The sequence below is a fragment of the Entelurus aequoreus genome, linkage group LG07 (genome assembly GCF_033978785.1).
Source record: "Entelurus aequoreus isolate RoL-2023_Sb linkage group LG07, RoL_Eaeq_v1.1, whole genome shotgun sequence".
In the NCBI taxonomy this organism is placed as follows: domain Eukaryota; kingdom Metazoa; phylum Chordata; class Actinopteri; order Syngnathiformes; family Syngnathidae; genus Entelurus; species Entelurus aequoreus.
The window spans coordinates 36721178-36743527 of record NC_084737.1 but is presented as its reverse complement, the minus strand read 5'-3'; the positions used below and the strand labels follow the sequence as shown (position 1 = coordinate 36743527).

Genomic DNA, 22350 nt, shown 5'->3' with positions numbered 1-22350 from the left:
CTGTCTAATCCCCCTCTTGTCCCCACAATTCCCCCCTCTGTCTTCCTTTTTTTCTCTTTCTATCCCCCTCCTGCCCGGCTGCACCAAATGATAATATAAATACATTTAATAAAGTCAAAATACAAGTAAGGCAACAAGAGAAGTATCCTACACTTCTCTTTTGTAAAGTAAATCTGAACAGCCGATATAGGCATCTACATCTACTATATGATTTGCCTGAGAAGCTGGACAGGACAAAAAAATAAATAAATAAATTTAAAAAAATAAAATAAGGATGTGGCAGGATTCGTTCGGTCTGTTAGCCCAGGCTCCGAGTGTAGTAGAGGTTAAGTTAAACTCATTAAAAGTCCACAATTCTCAAGAGCTTGTGAAGAAATTTCAATAAAAACATTAAATTGCAACTTTTGAACCGATAAAAACAATACAGAAGAACTAAACACCATTAAAATGAAATAGTCAATAGAGAGACACTGAGCAGACAGAGGACATGCTGCCATCTTGGATCTTCGTCATTTGTGGATGAGACTAATATTAGTACGTAAAAAATACGACTTTTGATAATGAACACTGCATACATTATAAGGCATGAGCCTCAATTTATTTTTCATAAAGTTTTATTAATATTTTCTGATGCATACAACAATGCATATCACAGTTTCACATTAAAAGTAGTATTTTGCCACATAAGCACATACATTGACATGGTTGCGAACTAATGTCGTTTTTCAGATGCCTAAAATGACATGAGGTTAAGAATAAGAGAAACACATTTTGCCAAATTGTGTTGATTGAAAGCCTCAGTAGCAAACATAAAACATAAAATACCCATTGTGGCAGCTTGGACTGCTTTTTTTGTCTGGCATAACTGATTGAGGAAAGCCTCATCATGTGTCTGCACTTCATTGAATGTCCTTCATCTTACTAAGGTATTCGCTTTCTTCACAAAGTGAAATCAGCATGTATACACCATACACAAACTGGAAAAGAAAGGTCAGAACAGATTGTTATGAGAGCCCCACAACAATTTTAAATAATCGTACAAAAGAAAATCTGTTATCATAAATAGAATTTCCAAAGGCCTCTCAATATGAATCCCCAGATAGTCTGATCCACTGTATTTGTCCGTTTTGATGAAAATCTGGTGGTGCAATAGTGCACGGTGTTGCCTTTTGTGCACAAGGTCTGGGCATGAATCCTAGGCAGGGCCCCAACAACCAGCCATTGGAGATGTTGAGATGCCATTCCAAAACCTGGATAAATGGGTGGATTGGGTCAGGAAGGGCATCTGGTGTATACAAATTAAGCTAAGTTAATTAACTAAATTAACCCACCCTACCAAAAAAACCCTTCAGTTTTCAAGAAACAACGTAAAGGTCTCCTGGGTTTGCAATATTGTTGTCCTTGTAGCATAAAACAATATACAATTCTGCAGTTTCATCACATTAGTAATTGCTATGAAGTAGAAAATTGTTTAGGCGCCTCTTGATGAGAGTGCAACATCTAAATTTGTCTTTTCTGCATCAAATGTCAGAAGACCAGTAGCTGTCAGTTCGGTTTAATGTCGAGCGATGGATTTAGGCTATGTAATTCCAAGGACAGAATGTCCGCAGAAACATTTAAGCCTACAGAATGAGAATAGTTGATCATTTTGCATACAGTATCATTTTACCAAGGATGCTGCAAGGATATAGACACACATACAATTTTTTACATAATCCCTAAAAGATAAAACCCAAATAACATTGTGTGCGGAATTGGTACCGTAGGTTTTATCAGATTAAACCATTTACCATATTTCATTTACTATTGTCCTTCATTAGTTACAAAACAATAATTCCACTATTTTCTGTTAACCTCACATTGGGGTCATTCCTATTAAAGTGGAAACCAGTAGTGTTCCTTCTTTTTAATTAAAGCTCAAGTTGATTTACTGTTTATTGAAAAAACGTAGAAGCAAACAGTCATCAAAATCTTACGATTATTTTGGTTGAATAGATAAATTCATCAGCTCTTTGGAATTTCTGGCATTTCACAATCAAGGGATTGTTTATTGTAGAATGCTTCCCATCATTCCATCATAATGTACGCAAAACCCTGCTCTGTGTTGTCCATGCCTAGTGATCTCACAGTGTGATTCTGAGCGCCTGTCCTGTTTTGTTTGTGTCATAAAAGGAAGAAGCAGCACCACTAAAGGAAGTCAGCCTGAGGGTTGGCCGAGAGCTGTCTAAGGGTCACCTCTCTGTGAGCAGATCCAGTCAGTATGCAAGCGGTCTTTTGGGGTGTGGTCACATGACACTTGGCTGGATTGTCAATGTAGTGCAGACACGCCTCATAGATCTCAAGTTGCCCGTTTGAGAGGCGTGTGGACATGCTGGTGTCTTTTTTGCGTTGCGGTGTGGAACCCAATCGTTCCTTCGGATCCAACTGTGTACTTGACCTATACAGGTAGATCCTCTGTCGCAACATGGAAGTGTCTCTGTTAAGACACTCGCGAAAGTTGGGTTTACACAACAGGTAGACCATTGGGTTGTAGACAGTAGAGGATTTTGCGAACACAGCGGCAATGGCGAATGCAGAAGAAGGGACTTGTGTGGCATCACTGAAAGCTGACCACATGGCCACACCAGCATAGGGAGTCCAAGCGCCAAGGAAGCCTATACACACTGCTACCGACAGCTGTGAAAAAGAATATAAACAAGCAGATGATACCATGCAGATATGCAAAATCATATCTTTATGCAGTGTTAGTTTTTTACATTAACACTTAGGGCCTGATTTACTAAGATCCAAATACCATGCAGTAAAAACAGCTTGCGCAATTCATAAAATAGCGTGTACTGTAAGTGGGCATGTTGCGTGTGATTTACTAACACTGCATGTGCAATTGTAAAGTGGTGCAGACTGCCTTATATAAATTATTATTATTTAAAGTTCTTGCATGTACTATACGGGGCTTTCACCACGGAGACACCTCTCATTTTTACTGCATATTCAAGTTATCATGCTTTGAACTGTGGCCTTTTGCCATGTTTTCTAAAATGCATGAGACATGTACCACTTTTAATGGGCATTTAAGACACATTTTAAAGTGCATCTTCAATGAAACAAATTGTTTTTGTTTTGGGTTATTTACCGTCAAAGGTGCGCTCATTGGAGGGAGGCTGCATTTACCCCGCTCAAGACGCAAAAAAAAATGCATATTTTAGTTTTTTTCGAAAAATAAATATTGTAATAATATATTTTCCATGTGAAAAAAGCGAACGTCAATAAACATTTTTTAAATAACACCACATTGCATACATTTAATTGACCTCTTAAAGGGGTACTGCAATTTTTGGAATTTTGGCATTTATTCACAATCATTATGAGAGACAAGACGACAAAAGTTTTTTTTTTTGTTAGTTTTTTTAATTCTAACATATAAAAATTGTCTTGGTCGCAAGCAATGCAGCTAATGGGAGCCTCCATCCATCCATCCATTTTCTACAGCTTGTCCCTCAATTCTATATCTAAATCACTTTAAAAAGGCATTCAAAAACCGTCAACAATACTTCATTTACGTTCCGTAACCTGCATAATAACCAAACTCTAGCAACATTGTTATTGTAAGAGTGAACTCTTTTTTTTAACACTTTTTCTAGCGTACTAACACATCGGCGTGCTACTGTATTAACCGTAAAAGCTAACTATGGGAAGAGATAAGCTAGCTTCTACACCAGCACGAAATGTGTTTGAGTTTGTAAAGCACAAGACACCAATCTGTACTGACTAAAAAACATGAACAATCATATTACAGTACCTGTAAAGTGATAGCCAACATTTCATGTTTTGTTCGTACAAAACTAGCTCGGCAACGTATGCACTGTAGTGTACGGTGATGTGCTGCATGTATCATGATCAATAGTATAGTGACTATTTCGATTGACAGTTGTCCGTTTGGTCAAGCTGGCTGGGGATGTTTCTAGTTGATTTGGGCACTCCATTAATTCAACATAGCTTGGCTTCGTTTAACAAAACATAAGGTTGTGAATCCTCATTTGTCCAAAAATACTCGTCCTCGTTGTCTGTTACCAAGTCTGCCATGATTAGAAAACACACCCGCGTTTGATTCAGGGAGTGGGAACATATTTGTTGCGGTAAGTCGGAAGTGCGCTGCTAATGAAAACGGAAATAAACGCGCCAAAGAATGAGTTCCGGCTGTCCATGAAATGACCAAAATACGGTAAATATTGTACATATTACATATTGTTATCTTGCATCTTGCAAGCGTTTCTTATCATCTTTAAAGTCCTAATAATAAAAAAAGACATGCATGTTCTTGTCTCTCATAATATTTGTGAACGACAGGCGAAATTCCAAAAAAAGTGCAGTTCCCTTTTAAGTACTCTGGAAGCTATAATATTATAAAATGATGTTGCTGAATAGACAATGTGTAATATTTTTTATTTCTGACCGTCCAAAATGTTTACACACACACGTATGACGGAGGATTCTTGTCTGTCCATCGAGCACTGATTTTGCGATAGTGTGTGGAACTGCAAGTTTGCATGTCATTCTGACATGTGCTAAATAAAACACAAAATAGTGCTCGCAAAACGATGATGAGTGTTGATAAATCACATTGCGCGGGCTGAATAATGTTATTTGCATCTTCTCCTCCCAGTACTGTGGGCATTTTGATGATCAGCATATATTTTACATATTAATGAAGACAGACACAAAATGGATTGCACGCCTTATTCTGCTCACTTAAAGGGGAACTGCCCTTTTTTTTGGAATCGTTTACAATAATTATGAGAGAAAAGAACACACATGTCTTTTTTTAAAGTATGATTTTAAAGATGATAAAAATACGCTAGGATGATTCGGCTAAAATTATTCACCGTTGTAGCCTTCAAAACCCTCTAAGACAATTTCAAAACCCTCCATCAGCGATTTGTATACACACTGCAAGTCTATATATAATGTAGTAACAGACGCGTTAATAAGAATATGTAATATGTTCAATATTTACCATATTTGATCATTTTGATCATTCTTCCGCGCATGGATTTCCGTTTTGATAGCAGCGCACTTCCAACTTCTGGCAGCAAATGTGTGTTCCTACTTCCGAAAACAAAACGCTTGTGTGTGTTCTAATCATGGCAGACTTGGTAACAAACAATGAAGACGACTACTTTTAGACGAATGAGGATTCACAACCTTATCTCTTTAAGGCTGAATGAACGGAGGATGAACTGCTGTTCTAGAAGTCAGCACGAAGAAGAGGGTGAAACGTTGGAGCAGACGGAAGCCGGTAGAGTTAGGTCAGCGTGACACGAAGCTGCAAATGTGGAATTTGGAAACAAGCTATTTCGACATAAATGTCGTGCTTACCCCAAATACACCAGAAAAAATGTCCCCGACCAGCTGGACCAAAGAGACAACTGTCCATCTAGTGAGTCACTCTTTATATTGATCATTCATGGCTGAATGAGCAGGTATCGGACACCTCTGTCTCCTTAGACGCATCCTCACTCATCCATGCGAACTGGACACTGGCCGAGAGTTGGTGGGCGGCCAAGGGTGGAGTCGGCTCTCTTGGTTGCTTTGTTGGGTCTGCTTCTGTCTCTGGCCATGCTCCTCCCACCCCAGCAAACGATGGCGTGAAACACCACAGAGGCCACCACAGTGTATATATATATACATCTTTTTTTGTTTTTGTTTTACTTTTGTGTGTAGAAGTGGCTGGTTGGTTTTAATGTCTTTAATGTCCTTTGTGTTCTTTGATATTTCCCTCTTTCACACATGTTTATGTGTGCTATGGCTATGAGGTTTTTTTCTTCCTTGGCCTCAGTCTGGACCCCCTCTCCAGGGGCCCAGGCTTAGACTGAAAAAATTTTCTCAATCCCCCGTTCCCAGCGTTTACCTGTTTCTCACTTTTTTTGTAATTGGCGCCGGAAGTTGGCAGACCCGTCAGCGATCCTGTTCTGTCTCCCTGTAATGTTTGTCGGATCTTGAATGGGATTGTGCTGAAAATCTTAATTTCCCCTCAGGGATTATTAAAGTATTTCTGATTGTGATGATACATGCAGCATGTCATGAGTGTATCATGACAGACATCATATGCTGTTTGGCTAGCTGTGTACAAACAAAACATGAAATACGGGCTAAGACTTTACAGATATTGTAATATGATTGTTCATGTTTTTCAATCAGTACAGATTAGTGTCTTTTATTGCATTGTGTTGTGCATCACAAACTCAAATGCGTTTCGTGTTGTCGTAGAAGCTATCTTATCAGTCGCCGTAGTTAGCTTTTATGGCTAATTCCGAAGCACGCCGATTTGTTACCACGCTAGAAAGAGAGTTCCTCAGTGTTCACTTTTACAATAATAATGTCGCTACAGTTTTGTTATCATACAGGTTACGGAATGTAAATGAAGTATTGGTAACTGTTTTTGAATGCATTTTTAAAGGGATTTAGAGGCAAAATTGATTGATCCTATTAGCTGCATTGCTTGCTACCTAGAACAAGCCAATTTTTACATGTTAGACTGAAAAAAAAAAAAAGTCTTCTTGTCTCTCATGATTGTGAATGATAAGCAAAATTCCAAAAAAGTGCAATTCCCCTTTACCAGATGCAATTCACTTTTTTAGTAAATAAAATTTGCGTGTGCTATCAGGTTTGCACGTGTTTTAGGACACGCAAACCTTTAGTAAATCAGGCCCCACTGTATGCAGACCCAATACTTTTCTCTTAACTTTAATCAGTGGTAGAGGTTTTTGTTTTCACCTGTTTTTGTGTATACAGCCCCAAATTATTTATACCCTTTCAAAATTTGTTATCAAAGTCTATCTTTATACAGTATGTTATTCAGTATACGGTAAATTGATTGATAGGCTCATCTTGTTCCAGAGGTTTGAACTGAAATATTCCTACACTGGTGAGGTGTCATTTGGTTTTGTGATAATTGTGTCCATTTTTAGCACTTTTCCTTTCCTTTCTTTTAAATGTACAACATTTTAATAGTCATATACATTTTTGTAACAGCTAAATGATCAGCACAGTTACAGTATAAATACATATGTATGAATGAATTAGTCATCGTTCTTATTCGCAAGCACAGGCCTAAAATAACTCAAGGTGCATTTAAAAGTTGATGGAAAAATTAGAGCCAGTAAATATGTGTACACTTTATTATCCCATTAGTTGACTAATCGTTAGGATAATCGTTGACTAATCATCTACCAAAAATATTGTTAGTTTCAGCCCTACTGGAAAACTTACCAACCTAATTTTCATTTATCGTCAGTTAATGGACTTACTGAATATCGGCCCAGGCCTCCTGCTAACACAATCAAATGCAGGAGAAAACATAATAACAAGAGTGGCAAACATACTTTGGATGCGTACAAAAGCTGATGCTCCAAATCATGATGAGTCTTTGGTCATGTAGAAGCTCGTAAAATTAGTCATTTGCACTGACCTTGACAATAAGAGAGTGTGCACTGGTGGTCTTGGTTTGTGGTGAAACATGTTGCTGAACAGCTTGTCGAGACCCACGGACTGTCAGCAGGATGCATGTGTAGGAAAGGAAGATGATGGTGCAAGGCAAGGCATAGCAAAAGACAAAAAGGCAGACAATGTATGACAAAGCTGAAAGCTCGTGGTTGGGTGCATGCCAGTCAATGCAACAGGCTGTGCCATAGGGTTCCGAACTGTATCGACCCCACTGTGCCAGGGGCCCCACAGCAAACACTGATGCATAAAACCACACTCCAGCCACTAGGAGGCGAGCATGTGACGAAGAGATTTTGTTGCCTAACAAGACAAGAGACACAGTGAGGAGTTTTGTTGTTAAACAGAGTTAGCATCTATGCTACTAGTTCTTGTTCATCACTTTCTCATTTACTCACCATGATTTGGAAAGCAAACTTTAAGGCAGCACACAAAGGAAAGGGCGGTGAGGTTTGTCAGGCTGCAGAGACCAAACAATACTCCGCACATCGCATAGAGCTGACAGGCGATCTCTCCAAACAGCCACCTGTATACGGATGTCATGGAGAATGAATGTAGTTTGGATTTCAGCATTTTTAAGCATCAGTCAGTGAGTGGAAGAGATAGGAGATACCTGTGTGAAAAAGCTGACGGTATTGCCAAGGGAAATAAAGAGAGTGTCATCCCAAGGTCACTGACAGAGAGATTGATGATGAAGAACTCTGCTGGTTTCAAGGTCGAGCGCTTGTGATGTGCAACAAGTAGCAAAATGCAATTGCCCACAAGGGACAGCACACCTGGGGAAAAAAGAGATTGGGAACCTGTTCGGATTTGTCACCCTAAGCAAAAGATTAAGGTAGCAGGCATTACTTTTTGAGTGAACTCACTAAATAAGATGTAAATCGAGCCCATGATGACATCATGCTCCTTGGAGATAGTGGAGGCAAACACAGCAGTTGTGTTTGATGCATTTCCCATCTAGAAGGTTGTGGACATTGGCACACTGATGAGTACCTTTGGAATATGTGCTCTGCACTGTAAACTGTACAAGGGTTTTGTCTGATCAAATGCAAAAAAGATGGAAACGCTTTTTGAAAATGAGGACAATTCCTAATACTGTAATATAATGAAGAGTGCACTGCATTGCATGATAGAACGATATAAAAAATCAAACTCTGGATTTACAGCAGGAGTATGATACAAGAGATTGTGTACTACGGTGCAAAACTATTTTAGTGGGTCAGGCCCCATTGGTGGGTCACGTGTTGCAATCAAGATTTTCATTATTTTTGATCTACACTATAGTGTTCATGTTGGAACAATGCACCAACCTTAAGCTTGGTGGCAGCAGTGCTCAATTTGATCAACAGTCTCCCTGTTCTACACACTAGAAGTAGTACGTAACACATGTGCACAGAGCTTTTGGGGGTGGAGAGATAAGAAGTTTATGACAGGAATGAAAAGAAAGAGTGAGGAGTCGTCAGCAGCAAGGCAAACAACTTTAGATAATCAGAAATAAAAGACCCTGAAGTACCACAAAGAATACATAGGTTTTACATTAACCATAACTATGGTAGGAAATGAGGAAAGACCAGTGTGTGTTTTATGCCATTCTACTCCGCTTTGCAACATCCTATCTCTGTGAGATGGGTTTTTCTACTGTTGCTGCAATAACAACAAAGTACAGATCCCATCCTAATATTGAGCAATAGTTTAAAGTAGCAGCAATATTACGTTTTTCATAAAAATATATACTCAAATGAATGTACAATAAACTGTATGAAATGTGGGGGTTAGGGATCAAAGCTTTTTATTGTCTTCTGGATAGACTTTATGTTCAGGGAAAGTAAATGCAAATATGCACTTCCATCCCTTCTGATAAGCTACAATATCAGCAAAATTGTTTACAATTTTGCACAAAATAAACAAAGCAAAAACACATAGCTCTTTTTGAAAAGGAATACGATGATACAGCTGACAAGTGACCAATAGTTATAGTTTTAAAACATTTTCAATGTTATTGTTTCAAGTTCATGAAAATGCAGTGAATCATTTGTACTCTTTTTATGTGTTAGGTCATCTCTCATTTACCACAGCTTATTATATACAGGCGTGATCGTGGTAAACTTAAATTTTAACCAAATGAAATCAATATTATTATTACTTACTCCCTCTCATTAAAACTACAGTCATTAACAACTGTAAACATTGTAATAGTGTTAATCAATTTACGCAAATTAGAATGTTTTTTTTATCAGTTAAATATTTTCATAGTTAGAGCATAAAAACTGTTCAGTAGAGTCCTCTCAATATGACATAACACCTGTAGTCACCTTTACACTTGGTTCCCCCAATAAAGTAGCCTTTAGTGGGTTCTATTGTAAATTGCAGAACTCACCGGTAACACGGAAGACCCTCCAAGCATCAATGCAATATGGCCACTATGTGGAATACATCGTGATATCCTGGGTAATTCCTCCAAGTAAAACTGGGCTTTGATGTGCTGTAAGTTGGTCAACTTGACATTCCCAGCTACAATCATTAGCCGTGTTGTTACGTATCTCATGTTGTCATTCCACATCACTTATGCCAAAGGCTCACCAATGTCATGTGTAGCTGATGATGTCAAAGATGAAGTGCATCAACAGAGTTCATCCCCACTTAGTATTGCTCTGACAGCTGCTGATAGTTGATAGCAGTCTTATTAGCATTGGTAGCAAGTGGTGTGCAGAATCCCATCGAGTCCTGGTACGTCCCACACCTTGTTTTTTGACAAGTCTCAAGCCAAAGTCTCACCAATGTTGAGATGTGTTATTATTATTATTAGACTTTTACATGAGATAGGCTCCAGCACCTCCCGCGACCCCAAAAGGGACAAGCGGTAGAAAATGGATGGATGGATGGACTTTTACAGCCGGCTGCAATGTCAGCTGTAATGTAGCAAGTTGGCAGGTCATGCTAGCAACGAGGTAACATTCAGTTTCCATCAAAACAAGCTAGACACCCACCCAGGAGACAGACAAGTACTTGGTCCAATTGTTATTTTATCACTAGACTGTTTCTCGCAGCTTGAATCTCAGTCTGAGGATCAGGATAGGAGATGCGTAGCGTCATCATCAGGAACCACTGCACATGCCTGGACTGGATGTTTCTCTGGTGGTGTCTGCCTCAAGACTGCACTCAAGGCTGTGCCCGGCTTTGGCTGGGCCGTGCAGGTGGCCTGCTTTTTCTTCATCCATCGGCGTTTGGAGAAGGACAAGGAACACATGGAGAACCTGCTCAACCATTTCTGCGACATGAGAGAGCCCGTGCAACTGCCTCTCTTTCCCAAGGGCACCGGCCTCACAGAAAATACGAGAGTGAGTAGCGATAATTACGCCTCCCAGAACAACCTCCCGAAATACGAAAACGTGCTGCATCCGCGCACCACCGCTTTCACTTTTATTATGGAGCAGCTACGAAAAGGAGACAACCCGGACGCCGTCCACAGCATCACTGTAGCATACCCCAAGAACGTCCCCAGACCGAACATCACCTTTTCCCACGCGAAATCCACTTCCACGTGCGCCGCTATCCTGTGGCGGCCCTTCCTGCCTCCTACGCACACGTTGAGTCCTGGTGTCAGGAGCACTGGGCGGAGAAGGAGGTCCGCCTGTGGGACTTTTACTTCGGGCAACCACGGGGCTTTGAGTGAGAGGGCGTCGTTCGTGTGTCGCCGTACAAGTCGGAGCTGCACGTGGCTCTGATCAAAGCGGCCTCCATGCTGTTCTGGAGCGCTCTCATTGTGTTGTGTTTCGTTGGCCTGTGGCTATGGGCTGCCTTCAGGCTCTATTTGGTGGTCATGGTGCGGGTGTTTGTCGCCCAACCGAAGCTGATTGGCGGCCTGGAGCTGCTAGGGCTGGCATGCCATCTCTACTGGACATCCATGGCTGCCAATGGCGACGAGAAGAAGACCAAGTGAGGACCCTTTAGGGTCCCTTTTTAGGTCAGCCATGCATTTGAAAAGGGAATAAGACCAACTGACCTCAGTGAATACTGCTTACAAGGACGTGTTGACTCCATCCACCGTGATCCGCCATTTTGTGTACCTTTTGTTTGCTCCCCCGAGCATCGTATCGCGTAAACCGCAAGATTATATTTTAATACTCAGGAACTGCAACCCAATTTTCACGTTTTCATGTTAGTGCAGATCCAAAGGAGTTTATTTTGAATATTCTCCGCTTGAGTCAGTACAGCCACAAAGAGTAAAATAAATTGGGGCGGCGTGGCTCGGTTGGTAGATTAGCCGTGCGAGCAACTTGAGGGTTCCAGGTTCAATTCCCACTTCCGCCATCTTGGTCACTGCAAGACACTATACCCACCTGCTCCTAGTGTGACCCACACTGTTTTAAATGTAGCTTAAAGATGTACATAATGGGTGTCACTATGTAAAGCGCTTTGAGTCTCTAGAGAAAAAACGTGCTATATAAATAGAATTCACTCCACTTCACTATTGATAATGCAAGAGTTGAAGATGAAGTGCATCAAAACATTGTTGCGTCAAAACTTGGTTGAAGATGAAGTGCATCAAAACTTGGTCAATTTGATTGTCACAATGAAATTAGCACCAAGAATAGCTGCCTTGTTGTTGTAAGCCGTGTTGTTGTTAGCAGCAGTGTTCATCGTTAACCCAGAAATGAAAACCCTGTTTGGTAAATATCTTTTGCCACAATATTTGAAGTGCGATGGGGCAAAGGACGACTGTATTGAGAATCACACAGACTGTCAGGTAATAAACTTATCATGGAAATCGGTTTCAGTTGTTGCAGATGTTAACTCATCTAATTTGATTCAAGAATGTAACTCACACAGGGTGTTGTACAAATAAATAAATACATATTATCAAGTCCTCAATAGTAATTCAATTCAGGGGGTGTCTCATAAAGTCTGTCCCCCAGGGGACGAAGAAGCATAATTATGAAGAAGCATAATTATGAAAACATGCATGTTTTCAGTCATGCATGATTGCACCAGACACAGTGCAATATTAACATATGGCATGCAGAATTAACGCATGCTCAAGAATCCAGAGCATACTTCAGCATTAATAAATAATCCTAATAGATTGCTTTAACAGTTTGAGCAATGACGTTCGTCTTGTTTTGAGTCAGACGTTTAATCTAGGTAATCAATGTCTTCTACTGCCGTTCTCAAACAAGGAGACAATTGCAACAGTATTGACCATATCGCTCTGCGTGATAAAGGGATGGACAATAACTGTTAGGATCCGTTGCTCTGATCAGTTTGTTTACAGTTTAGTGTCACGTGTGTTTGTTTCTGTTGCCATGACGGCAGATTTTGCTCACCTGCCTCTGGTTAGCGTTTGGGACGCGCACCTGTTGCCCAAGCGCTAATCAGAGGGCTATTTAGTCTTCGCCCGGGCAGCACTCTGCCTGGCTTCCTAATTTGCTTTCACGCAACAGCTAACGACCACTTTGTTTCCTGCTAGCTCTCATGCTATATTATTTTGCTTGCTAGCTCCCACGCTAGTCGTTTTTGTTTTTTCCTGTCTGATTTAGTTCTTGAATAAATCATTTTCCTACCTGCAAGCTGTGTCCGAGCCCGTCTGCATCCTTGGGAGAACACCTCGCACCACGATGCGACCCGGTCGTTACAGTAAAATAATATAGCATGAGAGCTAGCAGGAAACAAAGTGGTCGTTAGCTGTTGCGTGAAAGCAAATTAGGAAGCCAGGCAGAGTGCTGCCCGGGCGAAGACTAAATAGCCCTCTGATTAGCGCTTGGGCAACAGGTGCGCGTCCCAAACGCTAACCAGAGGCAGGTGAGCAAAATCTGCCGTCATGGCAACAGAAACAAACACACGTGACACTAAACTGTAAACAAACTGATCCGAGCAGCGGATCCTAACAATAAATTGGAAATCACAGAGGAAACGATGGTGCAGGAGACACATTTGTTGCAATAATTGGAGTACTATTAGAGATGATTCAGATGCACCATTGTCTCTCAAGGACTTAGGCAATCACAAGAGATAAAGATGAAAGGTTCATTGTGATGCAAGCGAGTGCACCATCACGAGTCTAAGTGGCGAAAAAAGAGTGTAAAAGGTCATTGCTTGTTTTAATACCTGTCCAGTGCATGGTCATGTCATAATGAGTGCTACTATCAGTCAGATCTTTTATCATCACATTGATTTTAATTTTTTCCCCAATATATCAGTATTGATAAGCATTTAAATTATTTTTTTTCATTAAAACTGTTTTAAGGGCATGGGTTATCATGACAGCATTTTAGATTAATCCAGTGAGTGCATCATCATGATCCAGCAATGTAGAGATGATCTCAATTATATGTAAGACAGGTAATCTGTGATGCATCTTGATGACTGTGGAAGTGATGGGGAAAAATACCTCCAGCGTAAAGGCAGACAGACGTGCCTGCAGTCCACTCATGTCAACACTGAACAGTTGAGCTGTGATACTGCTGTTAGCAAGTCAACCAGGCAGAATAACTATTTTATTCAGCCATGATTAACTGCAGTTTTTGAACAAGGGACAATAACTTCTGGATGATGTTGTGTGAAGTCAAGTAGTGGATTTTTATTGACATATCTGCCAAGGCACCTTTATTCGCATATCAAGCTTACATTTGTATTTATGGAGAATTTTTTTGCTATCTGATATTTATCTTTATCAAAAATCTACCATACAATTTTTGGACTGCTGCATTTTCTTTAAGATCAACCATATTCTGAATTCACAGTTAAATATCTTAAAAAGGAACTGCACTTTTTTTGTAATTTTGCCTATCGTTCACAATCATTATGAGAGACAAGAAGACAAACTTTTTTTGTTTTTCTTTGCAGTCTAACATAAAAATCGGCTCGTGCTAAGTAGTTAGCAATGCAGCTGATGAGAACAATCAATTCTACCTCTAAATCACTTTAAAAATACATTCAAAAACCGTCACCAATATTTGATTAACGTTCTGTAACTTGAATAATAACCAAACTGTAGCGACATTGTTATTGTAAGAGTGAACACTGATGAACTCTCTCTCTGGCGTAGTAACACATAAGCGTGCTTTGGTATTAGCTGTAAAAGCTAGCTACGGAAAGAGATACACTACCGTTCAAAAGTTTGGGGTCACCCAAACAATTTTGTGGAATAGCCTTCATTTCTAAGAACAAGAATAGACTGTCGAATTTCAGATGAAAGTTCTCTTTTTCTGGCCATTTTGAGCGTTTAATTGACCCCACAAATGTGATGCTCCAGAAACTCAATCTGCTCAAAGGAAGGTCAGTTTTGTAGCTTCTGTAACGAGCTAAACTGTTTTCAGATGTGTGAACATGATTGCACAAGGGTTTTCTAATCATCAATTAGCCTTCTGAGCCAATGAGCAAACACATTGTACCATTAGAACACTGGAGTGATAGTTGCTAGAAATGGGCCTCTATACACCTATGTAGATATTGCACCAAAAACCAGACATTTGCAGCTAAAATAGTCATTTACCACATTAGCAATGTATAGAGTGTATTTCTTTAGAGTTAAGACTAGTTTAAAGTTATCTTCATTGAAAAGTACAGTGCTTTTCCTTCAAAAATAAGGACATTTCAATGTGACCCCAAACTTTTGAACGGTAGTGTAAGCTAGCTGCTATAACGATACAAAACACGTTTGAGTTTGTAAGGCACAACGCACTGCGATAGAACACAAATCTGTACTGACTGAAAAACACGAACAATCATAATACAGTATCTTTAAAGTATTAACTCACATTTCATGTTTTGTTTGTGTATAGCTAGCCAGACAGCATATGCTGTTTGTCATGATACACGCATGACGTGCTGCATGTATCATGATCGATATAAAGAGTGACTCACCAGATAGACAGTTGTCTCTTTAGTCCACCTGGCCAGGGAAATTTTTCTCGGCTTATTTTGGGTAAGCAAGCTATTTATGTCGAAAAATCTTGTCTCCAAATTCCACATTTGCAGCTTTGTGTTACTCCGACCTCACTCTTCCGGCTTCCATCTGTTCCAACGTTTCACCCTCTTCTTCGTGCTGGCTTCTATAAGCAGCAGTTCATCCTCCGTTCATTCAGCTTCAAAGTTATAAGGTTGTGAATCCTCATTTGTCCAAAAATAATCATCTTTGTTTTTTGATTAGAACATACACACACCTTTGTTTCTAGAAGTAGGACACACAGTTGTTGCAAGAAGTCGGAAGTGTGCTGCTATGGAAACAAAAAACAGTGCTAGGAAGAAGTCAGTCATTGATTAAAATGACTCAAATAGGGTAAATATTGTACATATTACATAATGTTATGAACATGTCTGTTACTACATTATATATAGATTTGCGTGTGTATATAAAGCGTTGATGGAGGGTTTTGCAGTTGTTTTAGAGGCTTTGAAGGCTACAACGGTGACTCCCATTTGCAGCATCTTGCAAGCGTTTTTTATCATCTTTAAAATCCTTAAAAAATGGGAGTCACCGTTGTAGCCTTCAAGACCCTCTAAAACAACTTCAAAACCCTTTTTCTTATCTTTTACGGGGAGACTTGTGGCGACCCATCAGCGTTCCTGTTCTGTTACCCTGTACACTGTTTGTATGTCTAATCTTGAACGGGTTTGTGCTGAAAACAGAGTTTTGTTGTACTTGTGCAATAACAATAAATACCTATCCTATCCTATCCTATCCTATCCATCAAACTTTTATATACACGCTGCAAGTCTATATATATTATATAGTAACAGACACGTTCATAACAATATGTAATGTGTACAATATTTACCGTGTTTTGGTCATTTTATGCACAGCCGGAACTAATTCTTCTGCGCATTTATTTCCATTTTCATAGCAGCGCACGTCCCATTTTATGCAACAAATTTGTTCCTACTTCCGGATACAAAACGCGAGTGTGTTTTCTAATCATGGCAAAGTTGGTAAAAGACAATATAGACGACTATTTTTGGACAAATGATGATTCACAGCCTCATCTTTTTTAAACTGAATATACGGAGGATGAACTGCTGTTTATGGAAGCAAGCAAGAAGAAGAGCCTGAAACGTTGGAGCAGACGGAAGCCGAGAGAGTGCGACATGGTCACGCTGAAAATCTGGAACTTTGAGCCAAGCTATGCCAAATTAATAAGTTAAAAAGTTAAAGTACCAATGATTGTCACACACACACTAGGTGTGGCGAAATTATTCTCTGCATTTGACCCATCACCCTTGATCACCCCCTGGGAGGTGAGGGGAGCAGTGGGCAGCAGCGGTGGCCGCGCCCGGGAATCATTTTTGGTGATTTAACCCCCAATTCCAACCCTTGATGCTGAGTGCCAAGCAGAGAGGTAATGGGTCCCATTTTTATAGTCTTTGGTATGACTCGGCTGGGGTTTGAACTCACAACCTACCGATCTCAGGGCGGACACTCTAACCTCTAGGCCTAATGGATTGCTTACCCAAATCGACTGGAAACATTCCCTGTCAGCTTGACCAAATGGACAACTGTCCATTGAATAATTCACTATACTATTGATCATGATACATGCAGCACATCCTCGTACACTACAGTGCATACGCTGTCAAGCTGGGTGTGTACAAACAAAACATGAAATGTGGGCTAATACATTACAGATACTGTAGTATGATTGTTCATGTTTTTCAGTCAGTAAAACATTGGTGTTTTATCGCAGGGCTGTGCATTACAAACTAAAATGCGTTTTGTGCTTGCGTAGAAGCTAGCTTTTCTCTTTCCGTAGTTAACTTTTCAGGCTATTACCGTAGCGCGCCGATGTGTTAGTACGCTAGAAAAAGACTTCCTCGGTGTTCGCTTGTACAGTAACTATGTTGCTACAGTTCGGTTATTATACAGGTTATGGAATGTAAATTAAGTATTGTTGACAGTTGTTTAATTAATGTTTAAAGTGATTTAGAGGTAGAACTGATTGCTTCCCCTAGCTGCATTGCTAGCCACCAAGAATGAGCCGATTTATATGTTAGATTGCGGGGAAAAAAACAAATGGTCTTCTTGTCTCTCATAAGGATTGTGAACAATAGGCAACATTCCCCAAAAAGTGCAGTTCCCCTTTAAGCCGACTTGATTCTGCTGCTATTTAGATGAGATCTCAGCTTTTTACCTAAACGTAAATGTAATATTTTAATACATACAGTTAAGATCAAAATTATTCAAATCTGGCCAACTTCAGAACTAACTAAATATGAAAAATATTGCCAATTTTCAGTTATTTTTCATATTTTGTTAAGTATCTTTATTCCTGATCTTTTTTGGATAATTTGAGGAAATTATATTCCATTCTATGTGATCATGGGAATCTTTAACATAATCTAGATGTTTTAAGTGTTATAGAATTATTAAAACACTGATACTCAAACTGTGATACGTGTACCACTAGTGGTACGCAGGCTCTATCTAGTGGTATTCCAAAGAATCACTTAAATAAATATAAGTAAATGTATTCGATCCATTATTAAAGTACAATGTTTTATGGCTCAGTTGGTAGAGCAGCCTTGCCAGCAACTTGAGGGTTCCAGATTCGATTCCAGCTTTAGCCATCCTAGTCACTGCCGTTGACTCCTTGGGCAAGACACTTCACCCTTGCTCCCAGTGCCACCCACTCTGGTTTAAATGTAGTTTAAATGTCGATAATGGGTTTCACTATGTAAAGCGAGTCTCTAGAGAAAAAAATGTGGTATAAATATAATTCACTTCACTTCACTTATTTTCCTATATTCAAACACAGTGTTACTGTTCAAATTGTATGTAATTGTTACAGTGGCCAAAAATATTAAATATACGTGTTGAATAAGACCTCTGCCTTGTTTTTATTGAATATTTAGGCCAACTAAGGTGCTGTATTTTGCTGTTGGTCATTATGGTGGTACTTGGAGAGCCAAGTGTTTAGCTGAGGTGGTACTTGGTGAAAAAAGTTTGAGATCTAAAGTGTCACGGCTAGTTACACCAGGCCGTCCTTTTTTTTGAGTTTGTTAGTGCTCTCCGCTGTCTTCTGCATCCTGGTAACACAGCAGTATCGCCGTCATGCTGGGGAGGCACAGCTTCGTCCACCGAGGCCGCCACTTCCGGTGCTTCCTTCTGCATGGGCTATGCTGCTAGGGACTCGTCCAGTGACAGAAATTATCCAGCCAATGAGTGACCCCACATAGATTTATATGACCCAGCAGCTTGAAAAGATTTTGGTACTGATGGCCACATTGAAGCGTTCATCAACTCCAGCGTCGCCGCCGCTTCCTGTCCTGGCGTCATGTACAGCATCGCCGCCGTAACCTCCTGTCCTGGAGTCCCCTCCAGCGTCGCCGCTGCGACCTCCTGCATCCCTGCCGCACAAGCGGCCAAGAATGTGACCGTTCCGTGGTCGCCCACCCCAACAGCTGTAGTGGTGGTCTACTCGTCCCCACCACCAGACTTTTCCTCGCTGGTTGCGAGGACACACACAGCTAGGCGACCCGCGCCTTGTTCTCCCTCCTCCCTCCCGTGACTTTGGACTTTTTATGTTTTTTCTATAACGTTTTGTTGGGGTAAGGGGGGGTATTCTGCCACGGCTGGTTACACCAGGCCATGCCTTATTTTTAGTTCTCCTGTGTTTAGTGTTTTAGTTCCTGTCCTGTGCTATTATTTTGGTGGCACTTCCTGTTGTGTTGGTGTTTTTCCGTAACCGCTTTACATCTTTCTCTGAGCACTGATCCACACCTGTCTTCTGTTAGCAATTGGGTCTATCTATGTCGAGTCTGAGCCACCCTTCTTGGTCGGGAGTTTGTTTAGAATAAATAGACATTACGGTGTACGCGCTTTCCTCCTGCCGTGATTTTTTTGCTGTGTTCCAGAAATCTGTTTTGTTGTTTTGCAGCCTGTCAGTTTTAGTTTTGTTTTTGCATAGCCTTCCCTATGCATCGGTGCCCTTCTAAGCGGTATTCGTCTTTAGTTTGTCTTTGTCATTACACTAAATAGTTATTTACCTGCACATTGCCTCCTCAGTCTTCTGCATCCTAAGAACACACCAGTGAGACCCGAGCCTCACATTAAGATTTAAAACATTTAACATGCTTCTATTAAAATTGAACAAAGAGACATTTTTGACATGGAATTATGTATGTTTTATCTCCCTTTTCTCTAACGACAGTCTTGTCATCTTTAGCCACCTATATTCTCCAAATAAAAATGTACTTTAACTCAACACTTGGCCAGTTTATGTGTGATATTTGGGTCACTCACAGTTGGGCTGTAGTTCACTCCCTGAGCACTGAGCAGTGCAACATGTATCCAAGGACCTTGTGCAATTTAAATGCACTGTTTTCACCCTTGCTGTGTGTGTAACTGCCTCTTCTACTCAAAGTGACTGACAGTGCCAAGCAAATGCCACCATTGTAGAGTATTTACACCACAGCTTCACAAGGTGGCTGGAGGCTTTTCTTTCAAACAGTGTTGTAAAACATCTTATGTAATGACTCTGGAGACAATTCAGATAATTAGCGGTACTACATATGTAACTTACCTGTTTGTTTGGACCTATTGAGGCATTATCATTCTGACATGAGTTACTTTAGTTCCTGACATATACATTTAAAAAATACAGATATTACTCATGTAATTATCTATGTTTTTAAAAATGTCTCTTTAAAGCCTATGATGGAAGTAAAATATTGTTAAAGATAGTTGTGTGATTGTGATCTCTTCTCAATGTCTAATCAAATATCTAATCTGTTCATTATAATCATTTCATGTAAACTACACTGTTAAGTGCACTTCAAAATTCAGATTTTCCTAATATGTCCAATCTTCATGCCACAGGGTAAAGGCTACAAATAATGACATTTTGAAAAACTAGCATACCATCATCATCCTGCAACAGCTACTTCCACTTCATCACACAAACATCTTACATAATGTATGATCAACAATAAGAAAAATAAACAAAAACGTTTTTATATACAGTATATACATTTATGTATAGAAATACAGTATATATGTCCATCCATCCATCCATTTTCTACCGATTGTCCCTTTTTGTATATATATATATATATATATATATATATATATATATATATATATATATATATATATATATATATATATATATATATATATATATATATATATATATATATATATATATATATGTATATATATATATATATATATATATATATATATATATATATATATATATATATATATATATATGGTAACACTTTAGTATGGGGAACACATTCACCATTAATTAGTTGCTTATTAAAGTAACAAAGACTTAATTTAGAGTTATTTGGACACTAGGAAAACATATAAGGGTTAGGGTTACTAATAAGCAATAATTCTGACGTTATTGAAAGAAGACTCTTAGTTAATGGCTTACTGGTTGTATAATAAGGCCATGCAGAAAAAGGCATTAATAAGTACTTAATAATGACTAATTAAGAGCCAATATGTTACTAATGTAAATGTTAATAAGCAACTAATTAATGGTGTTATTAATTATGTGTTCCCCATACTAAAGGGTTACCATATATAAACATTAGCTTTTTTATATTTAAGGCACACACAATTTAGATTTTCTACTTCTCTTGTTGTGAGGCTACAGCACACAAGTCACGCCTCGCATCTCACAGAACCTCGACAACAAATGCTGGCGCGTGCATTTAGACAGTGTGCGCTCAACATAGTGAGATCATGGCAGTAACCTGTCCCAAAGGTGGCAATAAAACAAGGATGATAACTTGGAACTAAAAATAAAAGAGTGTTTTCTGTTGGTTGGTGCACAGAAGCAGGATCAGTGATCTCATCGCTCATCCAGCCATTGTGATGTCTGTGCGTCCATCTCATCAACTTAATAGCCATCACAACCTGTGTTTGCTACTTTCTGATTATGTGGACTTTGCTCGACCTTCACTTTTGTACAGAGAGAATAAAAATATACCTCTGCTCGTCTGAATTTGCTCTTGTTACGTTTGTACATAAATCCCAAATCAAGCTATAAATGCTGCAGTAGATTTGCTGAAAAATTAAACAGTAAAATATTTTCAAACAATGTTATTAAAATGTATAAAGACAAAAAAATTAATTTCCTACTGTGATCTGCAGGCTATAGAGTGAACCAGGTGTTCGGCATCGATGCTTACCTTCCAGGGAAGAATGGCTTATCTTCTGGTAAACGCATGGAGGCCTGGTGGAAAGGAGGAATCGAAACGAGCTCGGACAGGCAGTGAGGAGATGGAGAGGAGAACTGAGCATAACAGAGAGAGGGAGAGAGTGTGGGAAAGGAAGAGAGGGAGAAAAGAGTCCAGTTAAGGTATGCTTCTCTTCCTCTTCACTGACACACACTCACACACACATCCAGCCAGGTGGATGCTGTCATACAACACATTGTCAACATCATTGTTGTGTGGGGTGATGACTCAAAGTACCATTCATCATCTGATTTATGATGATGTCTTACTTGCATACTCACAACCTACTGTGTTCCTTCCCTTATAAGATGCCTGAATCATAATATATTATTCAGGCATCAAGATGCCTCATATGTATCTTATATATATGTATCATGCCTCATATGTATCTTATGTATCTCATATTATGAGATACATCAAGTGTGTACTCCCCTTTCAAAGCTGGTTGTATGCTTGTACAGTGTGTGCACTCTTTTATCCAGATGTGTCCGTTGCTTTCAGAACCTGAAAGAATAATTACAGCTGGTATTCGGGCCTTGATCACTTGTATTGGTGTCATTTAAAAATGTTCTTTGAATATTAATCGTTTTATGAGTGATATTACAGTAGAGAAGGGATTCATATGACCCCATTCCTTGGTGGATCTCGCATAAGAGGAAGGTG

The 22350-nt window shown here is 39.6% G+C and overlaps 1 protein-coding gene and 1 pseudogene across 3 annotated transcripts; one reads left to right on the top strand and one right to left on the bottom strand.

Annotated features, from left to right (window-relative positions):
• Window positions 1-658: 658 nt before the first annotated feature.
• LOC133653769 (opsin-5-like) lies at window positions 659-21749 on the bottom strand. Of its 3 annotated transcripts, none has more exons than XM_062053438.1 (6): window positions 21640-21749; window positions 8367-8493; window positions 8114-8276; window positions 7899-8026; window positions 7469-7803; window positions 659-2676 (listed from the first exon to the last, which is right to left on the bottom strand). In XM_062053438.1, exons 2-6 carry the CDS (start codon window positions 8455-8457, stop codon window positions 2188-2190), a joined length of 1206 nt encoding a protein of 401 aa, XP_061909422.1. In that variant the 5' UTR covers window positions 8458-8493; window positions 21640-21749; the 3' UTR covers window positions 659-2187. The 3 variants fall into 3 exon arrangements, with proteins under 3 accessions (XP_061909422.1, XP_061909423.1, XP_061909421.1); XM_062053439.1 differs by having other exon boundaries at window positions 8367-8457; window positions 21640-21736; XM_062053437.1 differs by lacking the exon at window positions 21640-21749 and adding an exon at window positions 13062-13195 and having other exon boundaries at window positions 8367-8457.
• LOC133653241 (lysocardiolipin acyltransferase 1-like) lies at window positions 9907-11440 on the top strand (annotated as a pseudogene).
• Window positions 21750-22350: the final 601 nt, after the last annotated feature.

Coding starts and splice junctions, on each gene's coding strand:
- LOC133653769 (XM_062053437.1), bottom strand. CDS start 13,151: ATGCTATATTATTTTACTGTAACGACCGGGTCGCATCGTGGTGCGAGG. Junction 8,027..8,113: donor CCGTCAGCTTTTTCACACAG/GTATCTCCTATC, acceptor ATCCGTATACAG/GTGGCTGTTTGGAGAGATCG. Junction 2,677..7,468: donor CACACTCTCTTATTGTCAAG/GTCAGTGCAAAT, acceptor TCTTTTTCACAG/CTGTCGGTAGCAGTGTGTAT.